Source organism: Platalea leucorodia, assembly GCF_965183815.1.
Source record: "Platalea leucorodia genome assembly, chromosome: 1".
Classification (NCBI taxonomy): Eukaryota; Metazoa; Chordata; class Aves; order Pelecaniformes; family Threskiornithidae; genus Platalea; species Platalea leucorodia.
In genome coordinates, this window is record NC_138823.1 from 46,269,286 (window position 1) to 46,289,305 (window position 20,020).

At 40.1% G+C, this 20,020-nt stretch overlaps 1 protein-coding gene across 1 annotated transcript in view; it reads right to left on the minus strand.

Annotated features, from left to right (window-relative positions):
* The window catches only part of LOC309598408 (chloride channel protein C-like), a gene marked incomplete at both ends in the record, with an annotated part of 78,621 nt that overhangs the window by 47,028 nt on the left and 11,573 nt on the right, over positions 1–20,020 (minus strand). Inside the window, 6 exons of the mRNA XM_082328935.1 lie at positions 4,606–4,777; positions 6,360–6,531; positions 7,014–7,114; positions 10,615–10,712; positions 15,511–15,705; positions 19,082–19,325. Of these exons, the coding sequence (XP_082185061.1) occupies positions 4,606–4,777; positions 6,360–6,531; positions 7,014–7,114; positions 10,615–10,712; positions 15,511–15,705; positions 19,082–19,325 (982 nt within the window). The remainder of the gene's footprint in view (positions 1–4,605; positions 4,778–6,359; positions 6,532–7,013; positions 7,115–10,614; positions 10,713–15,510; positions 15,706–19,081; positions 19,326–20,020) is intronic.

Below are 20,020 nucleotides of genomic sequence, written 5' to 3' on the forward strand. Positions count from 1 at the left end.
ATGGCATTACGAGTTTGGAAGGGAACTCCCTTCTCTTCAACTAGTCAGATGTTACACCACATTTTATGTGCCGAAAACAAGACTGGTTTCTTTTAAGACCAGAAGGACCGATTAAATCATTTAATTTGACATCTTGCAAAATATCCTGCTTCCTGTAGTTACTCATGCTGTAAGACCTGCCCTGAAGAGCTGTCATGGACCAAAATCCAATAGCCTCCATTTTCTGAAGCCCACAGCATGACAGTGCCACAGCTCTTGAGCCCTGTCGCTTCAGGGTCAGCTGCTCCTCCGTTCGGGAAGAACATAAGGGCAACCGGTACACAAGCCCAGCTTTGTGCCAGCACTCATTTTGTGCATTTAAAAATTTACCAAAAAAAAGCAAGACAAACTAGGTGGAAACTATGCATTACAGAAAGGCACCTGCACTGTAGTTGGTGTTTTAAAGTCAGCTGTTTAAAGGGTATTTTTATTGTTCCCTTCTCTTACTAGAGCAAGATCCAAGAAGACGGCAAGTACATGAGCAGCCAGGATTGTTTTCACTGTTTGGTATTCAAGCACCAGCTATGCAATATTATCTGACATGCCCACTCAACAAGGAAAGATTCAGAATTTATATTTGTTTTAGCATTTTCAAAACCATCCTTCCCGCTTGCGTCATCGTTACTGCAAATGGTTCAAAATGCAGCATGCTGCGTCCTACAACTACTGAGCAACACAGCTCTCTTGTGAAAAACTTGCACTGGATACCAGGCAGATTTCACATGTGTTTTAGAAGTCTTGCGCTTATTTTTCTAACATCTTATATCACCATTCTGCTCGTCTTATAACTTCCCTCTAGTTAGTTGGATTGGGTGGTTGTCTGTGCTGTATTCTCACATCACATCTGTAAAACAAGATGTGTCTGTCTACGGTAAGTGCCCATAGCTGATACTCTACTTAAATTTCTTGTGGAAGGACTTAAGCTTCTTGAGAGTCGCTCTCTCAGAGAAAGAGAGGAGGGTAGCCACAGAATTTGCAACAATACATCCTGCCTATAATTTGAAGTAAGCACATTTTGCCTAAATTAGAAGTACTGAAGGAATACAGAGAGAGGAGAGATGTTACGGTTTAATTGTTACTACCTGCTGATTCAGTTATTTTATTGCACTTATTCAAGATGACCTGTAATGCTGCTGTGAAGTGTGTGAGAAGTATACGTTACAAATGAGGTATCCAAATTATGCAAAAAATAAATGTTCATTTTCATTTCTTAAGGGAATGTGTATAACAAATATACCAAATTTCCTAACTATAGGACAGTGGTCACTTACAGCAGGGTAGTTTATTATATACAGTGCTCTGCCAGTGTGCCTGTCTTGATGTAGGCATCAGAGAGCAGAAAGTACAAACAAACCTCATCTCTGAGCCTTCAATACTGTCTTATGAACCAGATGATTTTACATACAGCTTGTTTTATCTGCCATATTGCAGACTCAGAGACATCAACAAGCAACTTTTCATAACGCTCCGAACCCCCATCAGATGGTCATTTTATTTCAGTACCAACATCATGCCCATTAGCACAAGCCACTCATTCACAGCAGCCACACCTGCCATTAGCAAGAGACTCAAGGACAGACTTTAGGCAATTTAATCCCCTATGGAGATTTCCCTTTGGTTTATATAATGACATTGCATTTTGCCTTCCAAATCCTAAGGAATACTCTATTTTCTCTTTCAGTCTATATCTGTCAAAAGCCTGACATTTCAGTGTTTCACACTCAGAGGAGGGTTTTGAGTCTTAACCTTTTCAGAATTAATTGCAGTCCCCATATCTATCAGAAGACATTTCTTGGAGAAATAAATTAGGCCAATAAACTGATCTACTGCTTTAATTCTCTTTGAACAGAACAGGCAAGAAAGGGGAGAGAGTCAGGGCCATTTTCTGTCCTGTGTAATAGAAAGACAGACAACACAGGGAACAAAGGATCCAAACAGGTGTAAATCAAGGTTCTCTCAGCTTGCACACAGGGGCACTACCAGTAGTGGACAAGAACACTAATCCCAGGCTAGCTCAGTGCCACCTTTCCTCTTTAACCCTTGCAAGGCAGTGTTATTGAGAGGTAAAAATACAAAAGGAACAATAAAAACACAGAATGACCCAGAGAAAAAACACACTGTAGGAAGATGCTATTCCTCTTCCCACATCTCGAGAACCCTGGGGCCAGAAAGCTCAGGACACATGACACTTAAAAAGACGTGCGAGACAGAAGGCTGCGGGAAGGCAAGTCATAAGGCTGGTCCTTGTACTTGCCAAGGAAAATGTCACCACATCTACCGTTTGCCGCAAAGAGCTGAGGATGAGGGTCAAGTGTCAGCATGGGGGGTAGAAAGAGGCAGCCAAGAAAGAAGAGGTGGGCAGATGCCTGTGGGGTCTGCCATGAGAAGAGGGGAAAAAAAAAAAAAAAAAGAAAAGCATCTCACAAACCTGTTCACTACAAGTCCCACATTCATAACTGTTTCCAAATGGAAGGCTGTGTGAAAAGCCAAAGCAAACATTCTCAATTCTTTTTGAACCCATCAGACAATATAGGAAAAATATGTGCATTTTATGGTTTGAGGGCACAACCTTTTAATTATGTTTTTGCATTGTCATGTCCAAGACCTTTTTTCTCCTCAAAAATTAATATTTCCTCAAGCAATGCAGCTATTTATCTTGGATGAACATGAATTGAAACACAATCTGCCTCTGCAGAGAGAGGCACAGAAGAGTTATAACATGACACCTAGGGGAATTCAGAACACATTGCAATGCAATCCTCATCATTTTTCTAGTGCCTTTTCAACTGAGTTTCCTACAGTTCTCTTAACAGTTTCCACCTATTGTTTTGCATATGCCGTACATGCATGCTCACGGAGGCGCTTGGAAAAAAAAGAACAAGTGAGGGTAATGGGGAAGGCAGGGAGAAATTGAAGCAAATAAAATGTAGGCTTTTTCTCTCTGCTGGAGCCGAATGAAATGCAGTTCTGTCATCCAAGACCAGCAAGTGTTCTGGCACATAATCACCTCTCACTTCCCTGCAATGAAGTACAGCCTCATGAGCACAAAGCTAGGAAAGATGTCAGTCAACTGCTTTTGCCACTAAGGACTTATACCTGCAGCAAGACCATAAAGTAATGGATTACAAAGGATACTTAAATTAAAATGTATTGAGCCATTGCAAGAAAATTCAGGCCTACTTTGGAAAACACATTACATTTAGTGGTAACTGGGGCTCTCAAAATACTTACACCTAGTGTTCAGGCACCAACTTTCCCCCCTTCAAGTCTTACAGACTTAGTAGCTGGCCAACAAATCATACAGTAACTTCTAAAAGATGCATAAAAGCAATAACAGAAGCAAAAATACCAGAGTGCATTTGTACTTAATGGATAAGTAAGTGCTAAATTACCAAGAGGACACTGAAGGAGGAGTGTTTCCATAATCAATCTAATTATTATTTCACAATAGAGAAGTTTTTACGCATGTACAACACCTTTCAAGCTAAAACATTAAAAAAATTCTTCCTACACAGTTTACACAACCTATCGCTAAAATGAACCCAATTCAGAGCGAGTGCCGATAAACAGCTACTTTATCAAACACTGCGCAACAGTGTACTAGGAGGGAAAATCCTGGCTTGGTCACTCCGGGTGAATTCTGACATCTGCAAAGATTTTAATGAGATACCTTTGGGCACAGCCAGCCAGGCAGCCAAGACTAGGTTTAGTCATGGGTGAAATTTCCACACACAGTAACACTCATAGGACTTGAATGTCCTGCTGTGAAAGGGTGAAAGCTTCCCCCTTGTGACCTCAACATCACTTCTCTGTTGACTAAGCTGAATTTCAGCTGCGCCTTACAACTCACCGTCCCCAGGTGTTGCAACCAGGGAGAGCAAAGAACATCCTCTCTAATTAGAAGAGTGTTATTTGCAAATCCTTTAGCTTTCGGAGGTTTGCCTGGAAAGTATTGTAGCGCAGACTCAAAATGTTCTGTTATAAAAGGAGGGGGGCAGGAAACAGGAATAAGAAATGTGTTCCAAGTGAATCTCAAAATTTTTAAACCTATAAGGCATAAATTTACCAGAGAGACCTGGGAGGCTTCCCTTTGCATCACTTGCCTACGCTACTGCAAATCCTTCCCTTACTCCATCCAGAAGGCCATATTCAGCCCCAACATAAAAAGGTGCCTTGCACAAGGCCCTCAGCCCCCACAGAAGGCAATTCACAAGCCAAGCACTGTGATCTACTATTTTTTTGTAATCAAGAAGAAACAAAAGATAGTATATTCTGTTTTCTTGTTTGTAAACCACTGATGCCGTTATCGTAACCCCCAAAAATTTAAAAAATAGGAAAACAGATAGTCAGATTTCTCAGTCAAAGTGTTATTTCTAAATTTACACTTCAGAAATACAAGGTCCCAGAAAAAAAGCCTCTTCAGGCAAGCCAGAAATAGCCAAGCCAACAATTTATTTCTCTGTGGTTCAATGTGCGTGGGACACCACCTGTGGTTCATTTAGCTGCAGCAGCAAAAGCTCAGCTCAACCTTGGCCACATAAATACCTGAAAACTTAACATACTTACCATTAGCACAGTGAGGGAGATGGTTAGTCTTGACACACCACTGAAAAAGGAGGCAGCTCCAATGGCAGCAAAGAGACCTGGATCAATCCATGCTCCGTATTCATTAGTTTGAACACCAAAAATGGAAACAAGGATCAAACCAATTATCCTGCCATACAAAGCTCCTGTGTACCTGTATGCAAGAAGAAAAACAGCAATCCTCTTGCCAATGATAGTGGTTTCTAGAAATGCTTTTAATATTCTGCTGATCTCAGATTAATTTTGTCGACTTCTGTAATGACTGCTTTCCCAAGAAAAGCTCTAGTATCCTTCCTTTGTATGAGCATTTACTTAGCACCAGTCACTAACACGAAACTGCCAGATTTACCATACTTTGAAGAAAAAGGACTAATGGCATGTCTGCCTTAATGTCCTTCAAAGCCAAATGAGAATGAACCTTACAGGAATATAGGTCACAGATATACACACTGGGATAGTTCAGATAAAAAGCCTGTGCTTCTAGAGCTCCAGCCTTACACAATTTCTTAAAATTAAGTCTACCTGTGCCCCATAAACCTGGCAAGTAAAATATTACAGCCATATAACAAATGGGTAAAATGGAGTAATAGGTATTAATGACCTGCCCAAAGCTAACCAGGAATGAAGCTGTGAAGAGAACCCAGGAGTCCTCAAACCAACCATATGCTACATTGAAGAGCAAAACCAAAATTTAGCACAGTTGGGTATGTAATTGCTGGCATGATACACAGCATTTCATTCCATATGCAAGGAATTAAATATACAGATTCAAGCATCAGCCAATGAACTACATTTATATAGACATTCACCTTCCAGAAATGATGAATTATTATTATTTACACAATAGCCATATATATGATAAATATGATCTGATTTGGGGAGCATCATCTTGCACCATTACACAACTTTTTCCCATTTATTCATGTAATTGATTCATTTTATTGACAAGTGCAATTCTTGTAGTTCTAGAATGGTTATAAAAATTAGGCTATCGGGTCAGAAACACAGGTGCTGGCTGACAGACTTGACTATATCTATTCAGCCAAGTATGCCAAGTTTCAGCAAACACTGCATATTAAAAATTGATTTAGACAACAGTTTGGGGAGGGTAGGAGGTGAATACTCAGGGGTAGGGCAAAGGCAGAAGGTTGTACGCAGAACTATTTCTTTTTAGAACTTTTTCAGTATTTGAATTGCATTATGCTCGATACCCACTCTCCAGCCATGACTCCTTGCTTGCTGAACATTAAACCTCTCAAATTCACTGTAAGAACTTTGCTCTAGTCTACCACAGCTATCTGAAAAGTACAACAAAAGACTTAACTGCAGTTTTCTCCGAAGTCTAGAGTGTTGATGTCCAAGATTAAGATTCAGGCTATTATCTGCATAAGAAACAGATGAAAAGTCTGGATCTGAACCCATATTTCTATAGCTACAGAGATGGAGCCAGCAGCCGAGACTCTCTCTGGGTCCCCAAAGGATTCAAATGATCTATACTTGGAAAGTACACAGTTTTGGCTATGGTCCTTCTACAGCTATTCTCAGATGATTTTTCTTCACTCTTTTCCATAATTTTAGCATCTCTTTCCAAGCAAACCATCCTGTTCCACCTATATAACCTCCTTCAAGCAATTATAGCTTTGCTGTTGCCAAGCTTTCATCTTACAATTCAGATTGTTGCTACTCAACACAGGCCTTTTGCACAGGAAGCTCAAACCAAGACGGGTGAAGCTTACAGCATAGGAATAACCAGGCCACTGGCAACAGCAGAACCTGCCGTCCAACAGCTGAGGACGAAATAAAATGCCAAAGCCGTGCAGAGGGATGTGTATCCAAATTCTTCATGAGTCCCACGTTTAAAAAGATACGTGATCCCTTGCTTCCCATTTTCAACTAGAAGCGCAGCAGCTGCAACACAGAGGAAGACATGTGGTGAGATACAAAACATTAAAAGGATCCTTTACAAAAATACAGTTTGTAGTAGCTCTCATTTGCCTAAACCTAATAAGTACACAGATCAATTAATTGGAGTTCACAATACAGCTTCAGCATCTGGCGCACTTTCAGGAAAACAAGGAACTTTTCTTTCCAGTCTGGTCTGTGCGATGTTAATCTGGATCTAAACAAGGAGAAACTGCAGCCATTTAAGCCAAAGAAAGGCAACCATACTACTTCAGCAGGGCTCCTACCCTATTCCTTTCAGAGGTGATAACTCAGGAACTTCCCAGCATATTTGGCTCAAATATGGAATTTAGTTCCGATATATCCCTCAAAAGGGAGCACTACATTACGTCGAAGAAAACCTATGTTATGAGTAAATATACTTGGATATCACCTCCATTTACATAAATTCAATTTGTTCCCAGTTATCAATCACTTAGCTCCCTTACCTTGATTGAAGGTTTGATTAGAATATCTGACTCCATCTGGACCAATCCATGTGCTTGATGAACAGCTATATTCTGAAATTTCCCTCTTGGACTGATTTATGCTTAAATATTAAAAACAAACAAAAAAATTTTTAAATGGATGAATATAACTTACCTTAGTGCCTGTACAGAATGTGTCTATTAGATATAAATTTTACACAAAAAGCCTACTTTCCCTTACGTCTCCCAATTAAGTTGTTTTATTAACTAATAAATCCAGTTTACTAGATCAGTTTATTAATTATTCTGCTAAACTAATAAATTTGGTTTATTAATGCTCATATTCCTCTGCATAAACCTCTTGCTGCTGAAACCCAAATTTCCAAAACCAGGAATCACGTCACACTGCTTAAAACCACAAAACAGGGGAAAAAACTGATTAAAATGCCCAGCCTGGCTTTGATCTCCTTGTCCACATATATCATTGTAACTCTATAAAACAGGATTAGCAGACCACAAATTTATCACTCATGACGAACACTTCAGTGGGTAAGCACAGCATCCCAAGCTGACAGATGCATTTGCAGTTAGAAAGCTTTGCACAGGAGAGCACCATGGCGAGATGGAAGGACTTTCCTTTTCCACAGCAGCACAGGCTATTCCCAAACCACACCTAAAAAATGTTTGTCCAACACGTCCTTAAAGCTCTCCTTCAGTAAATACTGGCACCAGTTATTTCAAAATCTTGCAAATTAGACTGCCGGTTATCATGCTGACCGTGACCAGCCTTTCTGTACAGCAGTGCTATTCCTGGACACTTTCTCAATCTCTGTCATCTGGAGCAATTGCACTCGCCAAGTAGGTACGACTTCCTTCTTAGCCTGGAAAGCATCCAGCATGTTTTGGACAGCACCGCAACCTAAACAGTAACAGTATGAGCTCCGTTTCTGGAACAAAGAGCAGGAGATCTGTGGTATTTGACCCACCTGATCCCCGCTCAGAACTACAAGGAAAACTTAAAATGCAGCCAACATGTAGTGCAAGAAAATTTCTTCCAGACCCCAGATTGGCAACCAAAGGAACACAAGATACTTCCCAATCTTATATTTGCTTTTTACATTAATCCAACCACTCAAACAAGAATATATTCCAAATTCATAATGGTCAATAAAAAATAAAAAAACTTATTTACTCCATCCTGCTTTAAAAATCATATGATTGTGTAACCCACTTGTAGCAAAGCTCAAGTTCGATACAAATGTCTTTACTACCAGTAAAGGAGTGCACACACAAAAACCAGCAGATCTGAGAGGCAATCTGAAGCTTGCAGCAATGCCAAAATGTTAACAGAGAGAGAAACAACAGAAGAAAGGTTTTTTACAATTAAAATGCACGGTTGAGCAAAAAGAACAAAGCAGAGAGAATGGAGATGTAGGACTTTTTTACACACAGGGTTTTGTACACTAACTCTTTCTGTTTCAAATCAGTATATTTAGTAGAGACAGGTTTCTCCCTGGTGCCAATGGGAGGACTGCACTGCCACACTGCAGGAATACATGTGCTGTACCGAGACCTGCTAATGGCAGGAGCCCATCGCTTCTTTACCTCCTTCTCCTGCCTCCCCACAACCTCCTGTTCCTCCTTATCCTAGGAATATCAAGGCCTGCTGGAAGTACTACAAAACACTACTGAAAGCACTGTTCTAGTATAAATTTATGAGGATAAGCTATGCTAGAAGGAAGCACTGTCATACTGGCGTAGCCACATACAGCCCCATCTGGAGCTGCAGCTCTTGTACTGTCATGGTTTAAAAGAAAAAACATACACTTCACTGTGTTGGATCAGTACAAAAGACAAAACTAAGCATCTTACAATTTTTTTGTTATATGGTTCTTATTGGATATCTCAAAGTGGCAAGGGTGCCTGTTACTAACCTGTTGGATCTTCAAAGGTTAATGATATTTATCTGCTTCTGGAGCACTGACTAAGAATCTCAGATTATGCTGAGGTGAGCCAAATCTAAATGATCCTAATTAAAATCTCACGACTGCAATCGTAATTCCCTTTTTAAATTTCTAAGAATGGGAAAACAGTGAATAAGCTTCTTTTCCACGTTTAGTCTTGGACCTTATCACAAGCTCACTAGAGACACCATCACTACCTTCAGCATATGCATGGCTTTGCAAAGTTCATGGCAATTTGGTGCTTAATTCCTTTCAGATCTATCCATTTTCAACAGGATGTACTCTTTATAACTTGTAGCCACACCAAATGAAAAATTAGCACGAAGGACATCTATCCTCTAGGTTGGATCAGCCTGACTATTTTTGATTCAGAGACAGACAAAAAAAGCCATGAAATTATCATGGTTTCAGATGTTTTTCCTTTAGAGCAAAAATAGCTTTGTTTTGAAAAATAACATTTTGTAAGCATTTAGTCCTTAAAATAAAAAAGGATGTCAGGGTGAGGAAAAAAGCTTTTCCTGTAGCAATCCAAATACCTGTAGTCACCAAGTCCTGGTACTAAGTAAGTGACAAAGTTTGCTTCTATAAAGAATATGTAAGTACATATTACAACAAACAATACTGAACCAGGTATTGCAAGTCAAATGAGGGTCTAGAATTGGTGGCAAGAATGGGAAAGTATGTCTGCTTTCTCTATACTTAAATAAGCTGTTCAGAGTCCAGTCACCAATGGCAGGTTATTCAGTATTTACGGTTAGTATTATGCAATATATATATATATGTATATATGTATATGATACTGCCCACTTGGAAGGAGGAATTAATAAATTTTACAAATTTATGAATTTGTAAAACTACAAGTTGGTAGTGACCATTTGCAATGACTGTGAAATCAAGCTGTCATTTAACCTCAATCTGAGCAATTCTTTTTCTACTTGCTCTGGATTCCCCATAGGTATTTCTCAGGAAAGATACTCAGAATGCAAAACCTGTATCAGCTTCAAGGATCTCTTCGACTGTATCACCGATAAAGTCCCTAGCCATTCAGCTACATATTCCCTGCCTGTTTATTAACACAATATTTGTCATTTTAAGTCCCCGGATTACAGTTTGTGCTGTAGTGGCATGCGGATGTATTACTTATTGGTGTTCTTATATAGATGACTGATCAAATCATGTCCCTCCACCAATAATAGCTGACTGAAGCTGAGAATAACGAAGGCTTTTCCTCAGTTTCCAGTTCCAGCTTTCCAGCTAAAACACAACCTGTTTACTATAGGCTTACCTATATATAAGGCCCATACACCTTTTAAATCAAAATTAGGATTCTAAATTTAAAAAGTGCTTGCGTGATAAATATAACAGCCACGTTTCAGGCTCTTTTCATTTTTGAACTCCCTTTTGTTTCTTTCTTTCTCCTTTTTTTTTCTTTAATTTGACATGATGGCAAATGCCTCTCACTGGAAAAGTTTAAGTGATTAAATTTCAGTGATTAAAAGATTAAGTGTGATTCTTGTCTCTACATGAATTCATTTTAAACATTCAGCTCTGATGCACTTTTGAATTTTTCCATCCCAAATCCTTGTAACAACTAACTGGAAGAAATGGTTAATAATTGTATTTACACAGATATGCTCCTGGTGACGCTCCCCACTTACATTCCTGTGGTGTTTCTCAGCTGGTAGTTTCTCACGCTTGTGACTGGAGTGCAAGGAAAGAAATACGGTAAGTACACGGTAACAGTCGTTGTACACACCTGCAGGTATTAAAATACGTAAATAGACTATCGTGAGATGTAGAAACAGACAAAAATAGAAAGAAAAGTGTCTAAAATTACTAATGCCAGCAGTTACCACAGGGAAATTGTCCTTTTGTCTTGCTCACATATCCCAGAAGGTCAGCATTTGCTCCTAAGCAGCCAGTGAGGCCCAGATTCATCCCATCTTAATTCAGGGACTCAACTGTTGCAACTAGGTACTTGACCTCCCACTCTGCAGTCACCAAGAGCCATTGCTACCTCCAGAGAGAAAGATCTGCAGCACATGGGATGCTCTACATGTGCCCAGCCTCCCCGCCACGTGCCACGTTCAGCCAGAGCTCCTTGCAGGCTACCAGCCTGAGACTGCAACTTGTGCACAGCAAGGACTCGGGATCTACATGTCTTTCATTAAGGACCTAGTTTTTTGGTTGGTACTTAAAATTATGCTGTGTGTCAAAAACAGCCCACTGCTTCAATTTAAGTTACTTCCTGATTTATGCAAATTTGAAGTCCCTGGTCAGTATGAACAGCTAAAGGCTTGCTTCTAACTTGCAAACGTATTGCTTCCCTTCCCTTTTAAGGAGGATGTTATGAAAGGACTAACATTCAGGTAATCAACAGAAAGAAGTTTCTAGGCATCCTAGCAATACTAGACAGCTATAATGCCAAAAGCAGATTACAACTATACAGTAGGGACACAGACATTGCGATCCAAATGGATGAAGAGACTTTATCAGGTCCTTCTACTAGTTTTCCATATACCCATTTTAAAGTAAATATGAATGAAATACAAAAATGTTTTCAATAGAGCACAGCAGGTGGTGTTGTCACTGGCTGCTTTGCATTCGCCAAAAGCAAAGGAATTTTTTACATGAGATGACTGTATTTCAGTTATGCATATTTTTCAACATAACATAGTTATATTTCATTCAAAACTAATGTTAAGATTTTTATCTTAGTTGAGGTCAATTTGCATTTCTAAATAAACGAAGATACACCCCCCAAAAAAAAAAAAAGATTTAGAAAATATTTCAGTAGACTTCTGGAGAGAAATTACTGGAATACACAGCCATAATAATAATATATTTTCCAAGCACAAGTTTTCATGCACTCTGTGGATTGTTACAAAACAGCTCAGGTAGTACATTTATAGAAACTCTCAAGCTGAGATTCAGCTGCGTGCGGTTGTGACGATTTGTCAGGCAATCGTATCTCAGGCCTTTGTTTCCCTGTATCTCAAAGATTATAAGCTTATGGGCAGAGCACATCTACAAGAGATAGATGAAGCTGCAAGTAGTTCAGTCTTCACAAAGCTTAGGCCAGGTTTTGTTTCTAAAAGCTGCATTCTGGGACAGTTCAAAGCCAGGTCAAGTTTTTGCCAAAGCCCCAAAGTCCAAAGGGAGCTAGAAGGACAGCTAGCCTGGAGCCAGTGGCTACATATTTAAAGCAGTAGCCTATCTTTACAGCTAGGCAGAAAAAAAAATAATCCTTTCAAGTAACCTTTTAAAGATTTGACAGTTTAATATATAAGTATACACGCATATATCCTTAAATTGTTCACCCTGCCCATGGAAACACTGAGCATTTGGAACAGAAGCATTAGTCAATATGATAAAAAAATTAGAAAGATAGCTCTGCCAGATTCTTGGCAAAATATTATCTGCATTGTGATTTCCTCACAGAGAGAAAGGTGATGAATTGAGGAGAAGCAAACGCAGGCCAAGGGGCAGAAGGGCACTTAGGAAGACGGCTTTGCCTAATCTATGGGCTGAAGATTAGATATTCAATTCCAGTCAGAGGAATGGTACTCTGGGTTATGTTGTGGGTGTGGAAGATACCATGATGGGTTCTTTCCAAGTTTAAATGCAGACTGGTTTATACAAGATTATTTTTGGTTAAAGTCACTGTGACATAGTTTCTTTTAGTTGCCTGATTATGTGAGTTTATAAAAAAAAAAAAAAAGAAGAAAAAAGAAAAAGAATTGTATGGTTCTCTCTCAGATCAAACAGTTTCTTTCCTGCTGTTTTTTTGCCAAGTTATAATAAAATAAGGACTGTGACCTGAGTAGGATCTCCTAGAGCTAATAAAAAGGCGAAACAGTCTGAATAAGAGTTCATGCTACAACATTCATGTAAAAAAACAGTATTTAAAAAAAAAATTTAAAGGATGAAGACAAAAATATATAAACAGAAAAGCTCTTGTAAGCACTACAGCCCTACAAAACACATGCTGTTCTCCCAGTTTCAGGTATGATCTGGCAAGGTGCTAACTGCTCCATGAACTTTTGGAGTCAGTAAGGCACCGTCCTAAACAACATAAAATAACTCTTAGGAGGCATTTTCTTTACATCTAACACTAAATCTTTGCTAGATGATCTTAAGTTTAATCCTATAGTATCTTCTTACATACTGGGTCTTGTTGGCTTATGTTGTGGCCTGTTTTGGGTTTTTTTTGGTTTTTTTTTCCAAAAAGTAATAAGGAACTGTGTGTTTTTCATGTGTTTAAGTAGTTTGTGCAAGGTTTTTGTAAGGTACTATGAGAAAGCCAAACCTTTCCCAATAGTATGGGAAGCGGCTGTCAAACACAGAGCTCTGGCTCCAAATTGCTAAAATAATAACTGTTGCAAACCTGACCTCTCACAAACAGGTGGAGTTTACACAGGACTAACGGGAGTCACACATGGGACACTACTCCTCATCCTGCCGGTTTGAAAACTGGATTCTTGTTAGGGTGTCTCATTGCAGTGCTCAACAGCACAAAGTCCCGAATCCTTTGCAAGACTTGGGAAAAAATTTGTAGCACAACAAAAGAAGGCTGGGCAGTGGAAAGACTCTCCCGAGAGCTGAGAAACCCCATTTTCCCTACCTACCTTACCCACTCCTTCCAACGTGGAAGCAAGAAGCTTCGAGTGAGCTTCCTCAAGGTGTCTCCCCTCAGCGAGATGCTGAACAAACACGGCTGCAAACTGAAAAGCCAACATCTTGCCGCTAAGAGGAGCTAAAATCCAGATGTCATCGATGGCATGGGCCTGCTCCAGCAGAGTCCCTTCACAGGGATCCCTCCTCCTCCTCCTCCTCCTCCTCCTCCTCCTCCTCCTCCTCCCGGAGGTGAGATTTCACCTCGGATGTGCCAAGAGAGAACCCACCGAGCGGGAGGCTGCTCCGAGCAAGGAGCAGGACTAGGAGAGGAGGAGGAGGAGCTGGGCTGCCACAGCATGCACAGCTTTCAAGGACTAAATGAAATGCATTCTTTCTGACCCTAGAGAGAGGAAAAATAGTGCAACCTATGGGAAACGTCCAGTCTGTGGAGAGCTTGCAGAGAATTGACCATGTGCCTCAGCCTATGGTTATTCACACTTTTAGCTCCAAAAGTTTCCCTTTTCGTATTCAGAATACTAATTGTTTTCCTCCCGGTATCATCTAGGTTGCTGATGCGAGCCAAGGTGACTGCTTTTCCCTGAAGCTTATGTCCTTTTGTTGGCTCGGAGTAGAGGCAGCTGAAGGCATGTCTGGGCTGATGGGAGGAGAGCATCTATATGGCCAGCCCATTGGTCTACAATGGAGCAACCCTCTCTCCAGGAGGGAGGGAAGAGAAAGTATAAAATAGTATATATAAAAGAATATATATAGCATACATAAAACATACTGGCAAGTCTGCCTAAGAGAGGGCAGAAGAAAGGGGCTTTGATGTGCACCAATTTCCCTAAAGAAAGGTCATCTCAACACTTAAAAAGGTCTGAAAACTCCTCAGAAGGACTTCCTCAGAAATGGTGGAAAAAAAGAAAAACTATGACAAGCAGGTATTCACTAGAGAAACTTGCAGAGAAGCCCAATTTGCACAATTTACTAAAAGTGCAGTAGAAAAGCTCTGAAGGTTTCCTTCCTCCACATTTAACAACATACTTAAGTTATAACCAAAGCATGAAATTGGAAATTATGAAAATGTTCAAAACATGGGAACCTTTTGTCTCTCTACCCTTTTCCTTCCAATGGCATGACCCTTCCCAAAGCCATACAATGCCAAATGGAAACTCCAAAGCCTAGAGGTAAAATGGTCCCATCATGCCTTATCAGGACATCTGGGGCTCCAGGCTGACCTCCATCAGTAACAACTAGCGAAAAGAGACTCCAGATACATAGTTAGCTCCAGAAAGTTTTCTATACCTATCCATAACTTTTAAACCCTCCACAACATTTATTCTTCATGCATCTATTCTTCTCACAACAGGCAAAGATCTCCTTTGTTGTCTTGAGGCAAAAATACATATGGTTATGGTAGTAGTCTCCTAATTGTTCTTTCCAATGTAACAGCTGAAAAAGTGCCCAGGTGCAGAGGTGTGGAGGAGGATGTCTGCCTGGTTCTGCTACATGAGCAAGCTGTATGGGGTAATGAGAGGATCAATCACTAGCAAGGAAAAATGGAGAAAAATGGATGAAATCTACTTGTGACAGCCCTCCATAGATTGCAAATAAATGCAAAAGCACATCAACGTAACTGCTACGTGTCACTAAGCTGATGTAGTATCATCAGAGTAGAGCAGCAGTCGGAGAGCAACTCTACAGGTAAAATACTTAAAGCATTAAAAAAACAAAACAAAACATGTCTTCTCCATTCTTATATACCCACCAACATTAAATACCTATATGTACTTTGGAAATCCATGTTTGCTGTACTCTGTTGCACGTTATCAAGTACCAGCAGGTGAGATCCACTTTTCCATCCAGCCAATTTATGACCTGCCCTCATTAGCCACTGCAAATATTATATAATCAAGAGAACCATATTATTTACTTACAAGGATGAGCACAGTTTCCAACAGCTTGCTTGTTTTTCTAAGGGATAATTTTGGAATTGAATTAAAGAACTGCATACGTAGTTTATTAATCTTTATATTTAGGGAAACAAAGAGAGCTCCCAGAAGACCTCCAAGCATTCCAAGGAGGATGGTCGGAATGAAGGCCAAGACGTTCATGTCCAGCAAGTTTTTAACCTGAGTGAAAGAAAAGAGAAAAAAATGTTCTGAGCATCCTGCCAGTGACATGAAATATTGCACCCTCTCTTACAAAACCCAATACCACAAAGTATCATACAGGAATACAGGAAAGAAATCTTTCCTTGTGGTTTAGGGAGCTCAGTTAATTAATTTAAAGCTGATCTCATGAGAGGTGGTGCACTCCTTGCACATCTCACAGGAGGCAGACACTGGTGTCGGCACACATAGCAGAAACCTCTGTGATGCACTGCAGTTACCACAAGCACTCAGCACTTCAGGTTAGATCCAAATAACATGACATATTGGCCTTAATGAACACCTCAAAAGACTCTGATGAACCAGAGTTTTGCTCACTGTGTCTATATCTACATCGTAATTTGGGAAAGTTCATTTATTAAGTGTCAACCTGCATCCATGTGCATTGGGATCATTTTATAAATAAATTTACTTAAATAAAACTGTGAAAATGGATACTGATCTGGAACAACTCGCAGAACTACAAATAACAAATGCAGAATATAATCTGGCAGCTGGAATAGTAATGGAATTGTCTGCTTGGTTCCTCAACAGGCAGCAAGGATGAGAGCAATGTCACGTTTCAATTTTATCTTCCAGCCAACAAAAAGGGGTCAACAGATCGGTGGCAATCTATTAAAAGCTGTGAGGATACTATTTCCTTAGCCGAGGCTTAGAGTTACACAGCTTTTTGTCAAGAGTAGGATCTGGACAGAGTAAGAGATCACGAAATGCTCAAAAAGCTACCTGGCAAGAAGCAGTAAGGGCACGTGTCAAGGGTTGCCTGCAAAAAAACCTAAGCTGGTATAATCTTGGGGGTAGTAGATAGGAGAAACTGTCAGCCTTCCTTAAATTGCTTGAGCAAGTGCACAGGCCCTCTTACTGTTCAATCTCTTTTTTCTTTTTCTTCCTCTTCCTCTTTTCCTTGACTCTTAATTTTATTCTTGTTCTTGCTACAAGTAGCCTAGACTTTAACAAATGCACTGGGTGGCTGTACTACACACTGGTGGTATTTCCTGAGAGGAAGAATGTCAGGGTCAAAATCCAGCCAAGCTTGAAGAGTTGGTCCATAGGGTGCTGCAGACTGAGAAACCAGGTCTGGAAGAGGGAGAATCCCAGCAGCCGTTCCCAGGCACAAGAAGTCCAACACCTGCAGGGTACAGTCTCAGAGGGTAGGGAGAGACTTAAGGTGTATTGTGCCTTATAATCAGGACTACAACTATCACAATATGTAGGTACTAAGCAAAACTTCAATAATGCCATTTTTACCAGTAGCTGCAACAAAATCCATCCTTTTCCAAAGGATTTAAAGAGATCTAATGTTTAAGATATTGAAATTCAGAGAGAAGTAATTTAATTTGAAGTAGAAAAATTCTGTTTTATTTACTGCAGGATCCAAATATCTTGCATTATATTCTACCTAATTCCAATCCTGCATTAAAACTAAAAATGGACACACATGGTTTTATGGTTTTCTCTCCCTACCTCCACTTTTCCTAAGGGAAAGATATACCGAGATATTTGTTTTAAAGTAATATATGCACATTACACTGCATGTGTGTGGCAATAAAGGTAAGGTCAAGCGAGTGTTCCACACATTGGGAATGAAACGTGGCACAGAGTACTGTTTGTTTTTGTTGTAGTATCAACCACAGGCTTTGGCCAGTCATCAAGAAAAATCTGTTACCAACAGAGCAAGTTTCACCTTTACAAATAATCCAATGGTCTACGTAAAAATAAAGAGAAGCTTCCTGAAAATCTCATGCTCTGGTGTACAATAAATTCCCCTTGTAACATTATGCTAGGTAGAATGAAACTAAAGAAAACAAATACTTTTCTTGAGAAACATAACCACAAGCTTTCAACTCGGAGTTTATCCACTGTAAACTGTGTTGGTTAATGCCACAAGACATGAAAGAAGTAAAACTTCCCCTGAGCCCTGTGTTCAGTGAAATGAAAATGTTTCTGGTTATCTGTACCACACAGCCAAAAACTATTGAACCCTGCTAGAAGTCACATTGATAGTAATTTTAGCTAGCTTTTCCCTCCAATGACACTAAGACAAGACGGAATCCACTTCCCTTTTCTGAAAACATCCTGTAAGGGGTGTTAAAAGAGCAATGCTTATTGCAAAATAGCAATTGAAGTGAATCCACTCTCCCCTGTGCATGCAGCTGTTCATTACACAATACTTTGGCTTCAGCAATGAACCTGGCTTCAGAAGGTCTGACCTCTTCCCTGTCCATGTAGTCTCACCTTTCTGCCACAAATTTTTATCTTCTTGGTTGTGTCACTGCAACTGTTTGGGGGACTGCGCTATGAGTTGGTCCACAAACAGGATTTGGGTTGAAAATCAATGTTTTCTCCGCTTGCCCCAACTAAACTTGTGGTAAAGCAAATATACCCCAAATACTTTTGCATAGCATATGCAAAATCATTATATCAGGCAGCATGCGCACAAAAAAAGATGTCCATTTTCCCAACCAAGGTATGCCTACATGTGGAAAATACCATAATCTCTGGTTTATGCATTGCTAAAGAGATACAAGCCAGAAGAAATTCAGAGATCAATGAAAGTGATCAGGGAATTACCTTAGGAAAAATTTACTTAGTAGCAAAAATTGGACTGGGAAGACCAGAGCTAGACTAGCTCTCTAGTTGATCTTCAAGTCAAATACAATGAAGGATATTTAGGCAAAAAGAAGTGAAGATCATGATACTTGCACATCACTATTGAATAATCTTGCAATAAAAATGAGCAAAAGACAGGATAATAAAGGCAACTATTTTTAGGTGGACACAAGGCAAAATTCAAAGATCAAGATTGTGTCATGCTGGAAGGAATGAAGTAGAGATAGCTGAGGCTGAAGGTCAGCTCCATTGTGCAACCATGAACAAACAGTGATTTTATGTTTTCAGATGTTTAATCTGTAAGCACCAAGGAACAGGGGCACAGTACAGCAATGCCTGCAGCAACAGCAGAGAGCTCAAGCCAGCTACAGAAGGAGAGGACACCCTATTTAAGAGCTTCTCTGCTTTTTCCTTTACTTCGAAGTATCCCTCTCCTATCCAGCACCAATACAGAAAGTTATCTTAATAACTTATATGATCAGCTAATAAGCAAACAGTAGATGCTTTGTCTATTTGTTCACTTTAATTCAGAACAAAACAACTCTGTGTTGTACGTGATTACCAGATGTAAAGTGCAAAGGCTTCCATATCCACTGATCTGATAATTGTACATATACCATCCTTTGCCCTTCTCAGTCCCCCTTCCCCACTACTCCCCCAGCAACAATGCTGAGAGACAAGCCTAAAACCCTGCATCTATTTTCTCCCACACCCACACAGTACATACCCAAAATATAATTCTTTTCTCTGCTTCAAAAAATCCAAAATGACCTCTGTAAACAAACCCATAGAGAGAAGAAGACAGTAAATCCGTGGTGAAGGTAGCCATCAAGCAGCAGAAGAAGGTTTGCCAGGCCAGCCTGATGTCCCAGAACGAAGACACTTCTTCTAACGTGAACAAGAGCCCGCCGATCGGGGCACGAAATACCGAAGCTATCCCTGCTCCCGCACCAGCTGTAATGAAACTGCGCCTGCAACAGATAGAAGAGTCAAAATTTGCGTAACAGGAAAAAAACAGAAACAAAAACCCTCCATAAACATAGTTTCCTGCCAAAGCTGGGTTTATGGGGCTGAATTTAAAGACCTGCTGGTTTATTTGGGGGTTATTATAGTGCCTTGCATCTCTAGGATTTGAGTTCAGATCTGTCCATCTCGACCTCTGGCCTTGACAAAACCCTCAATCTTGTAACATCGCGCAGGGACCACTGCACCATGCCAGGGAGATGCTGAACTAGCACCGACCAGCCTAACGCCAGGCAGACGTGCCGCTGCGCACTCTGGAAACAGTGCAGTCACAGGTGTGAAAAACTGCAGGGAAAAAAGGTAAGAAAGTTTGGGATTCACTAGAGAATAAATTGAGTACAGCCCTGGAGCCTGTAGGTGTAACACGCTGCCTCAGTCTGTAAATGTCTGAGAAATCCACAGGGAATATATATGCCTTGTCTGTCTCCCTGTAAAGGTGTGGAGCTCACAGACATCCCGAAGAGCAACGAACTACTGTTGCTGTAAGCTGCACTAGGGGCTCAAATGGCAGAGATCTGCACCATGAGCCAGTTCCAGTAAAGAAAAAAAAAAAAAAAAAAGAAAAAAAAAGAAAAAAGAAAAAGAAAAATAATTATAGTGTTGTAAAGAAAGGCATTAATGGACAGTCTTCCTTTATACATTT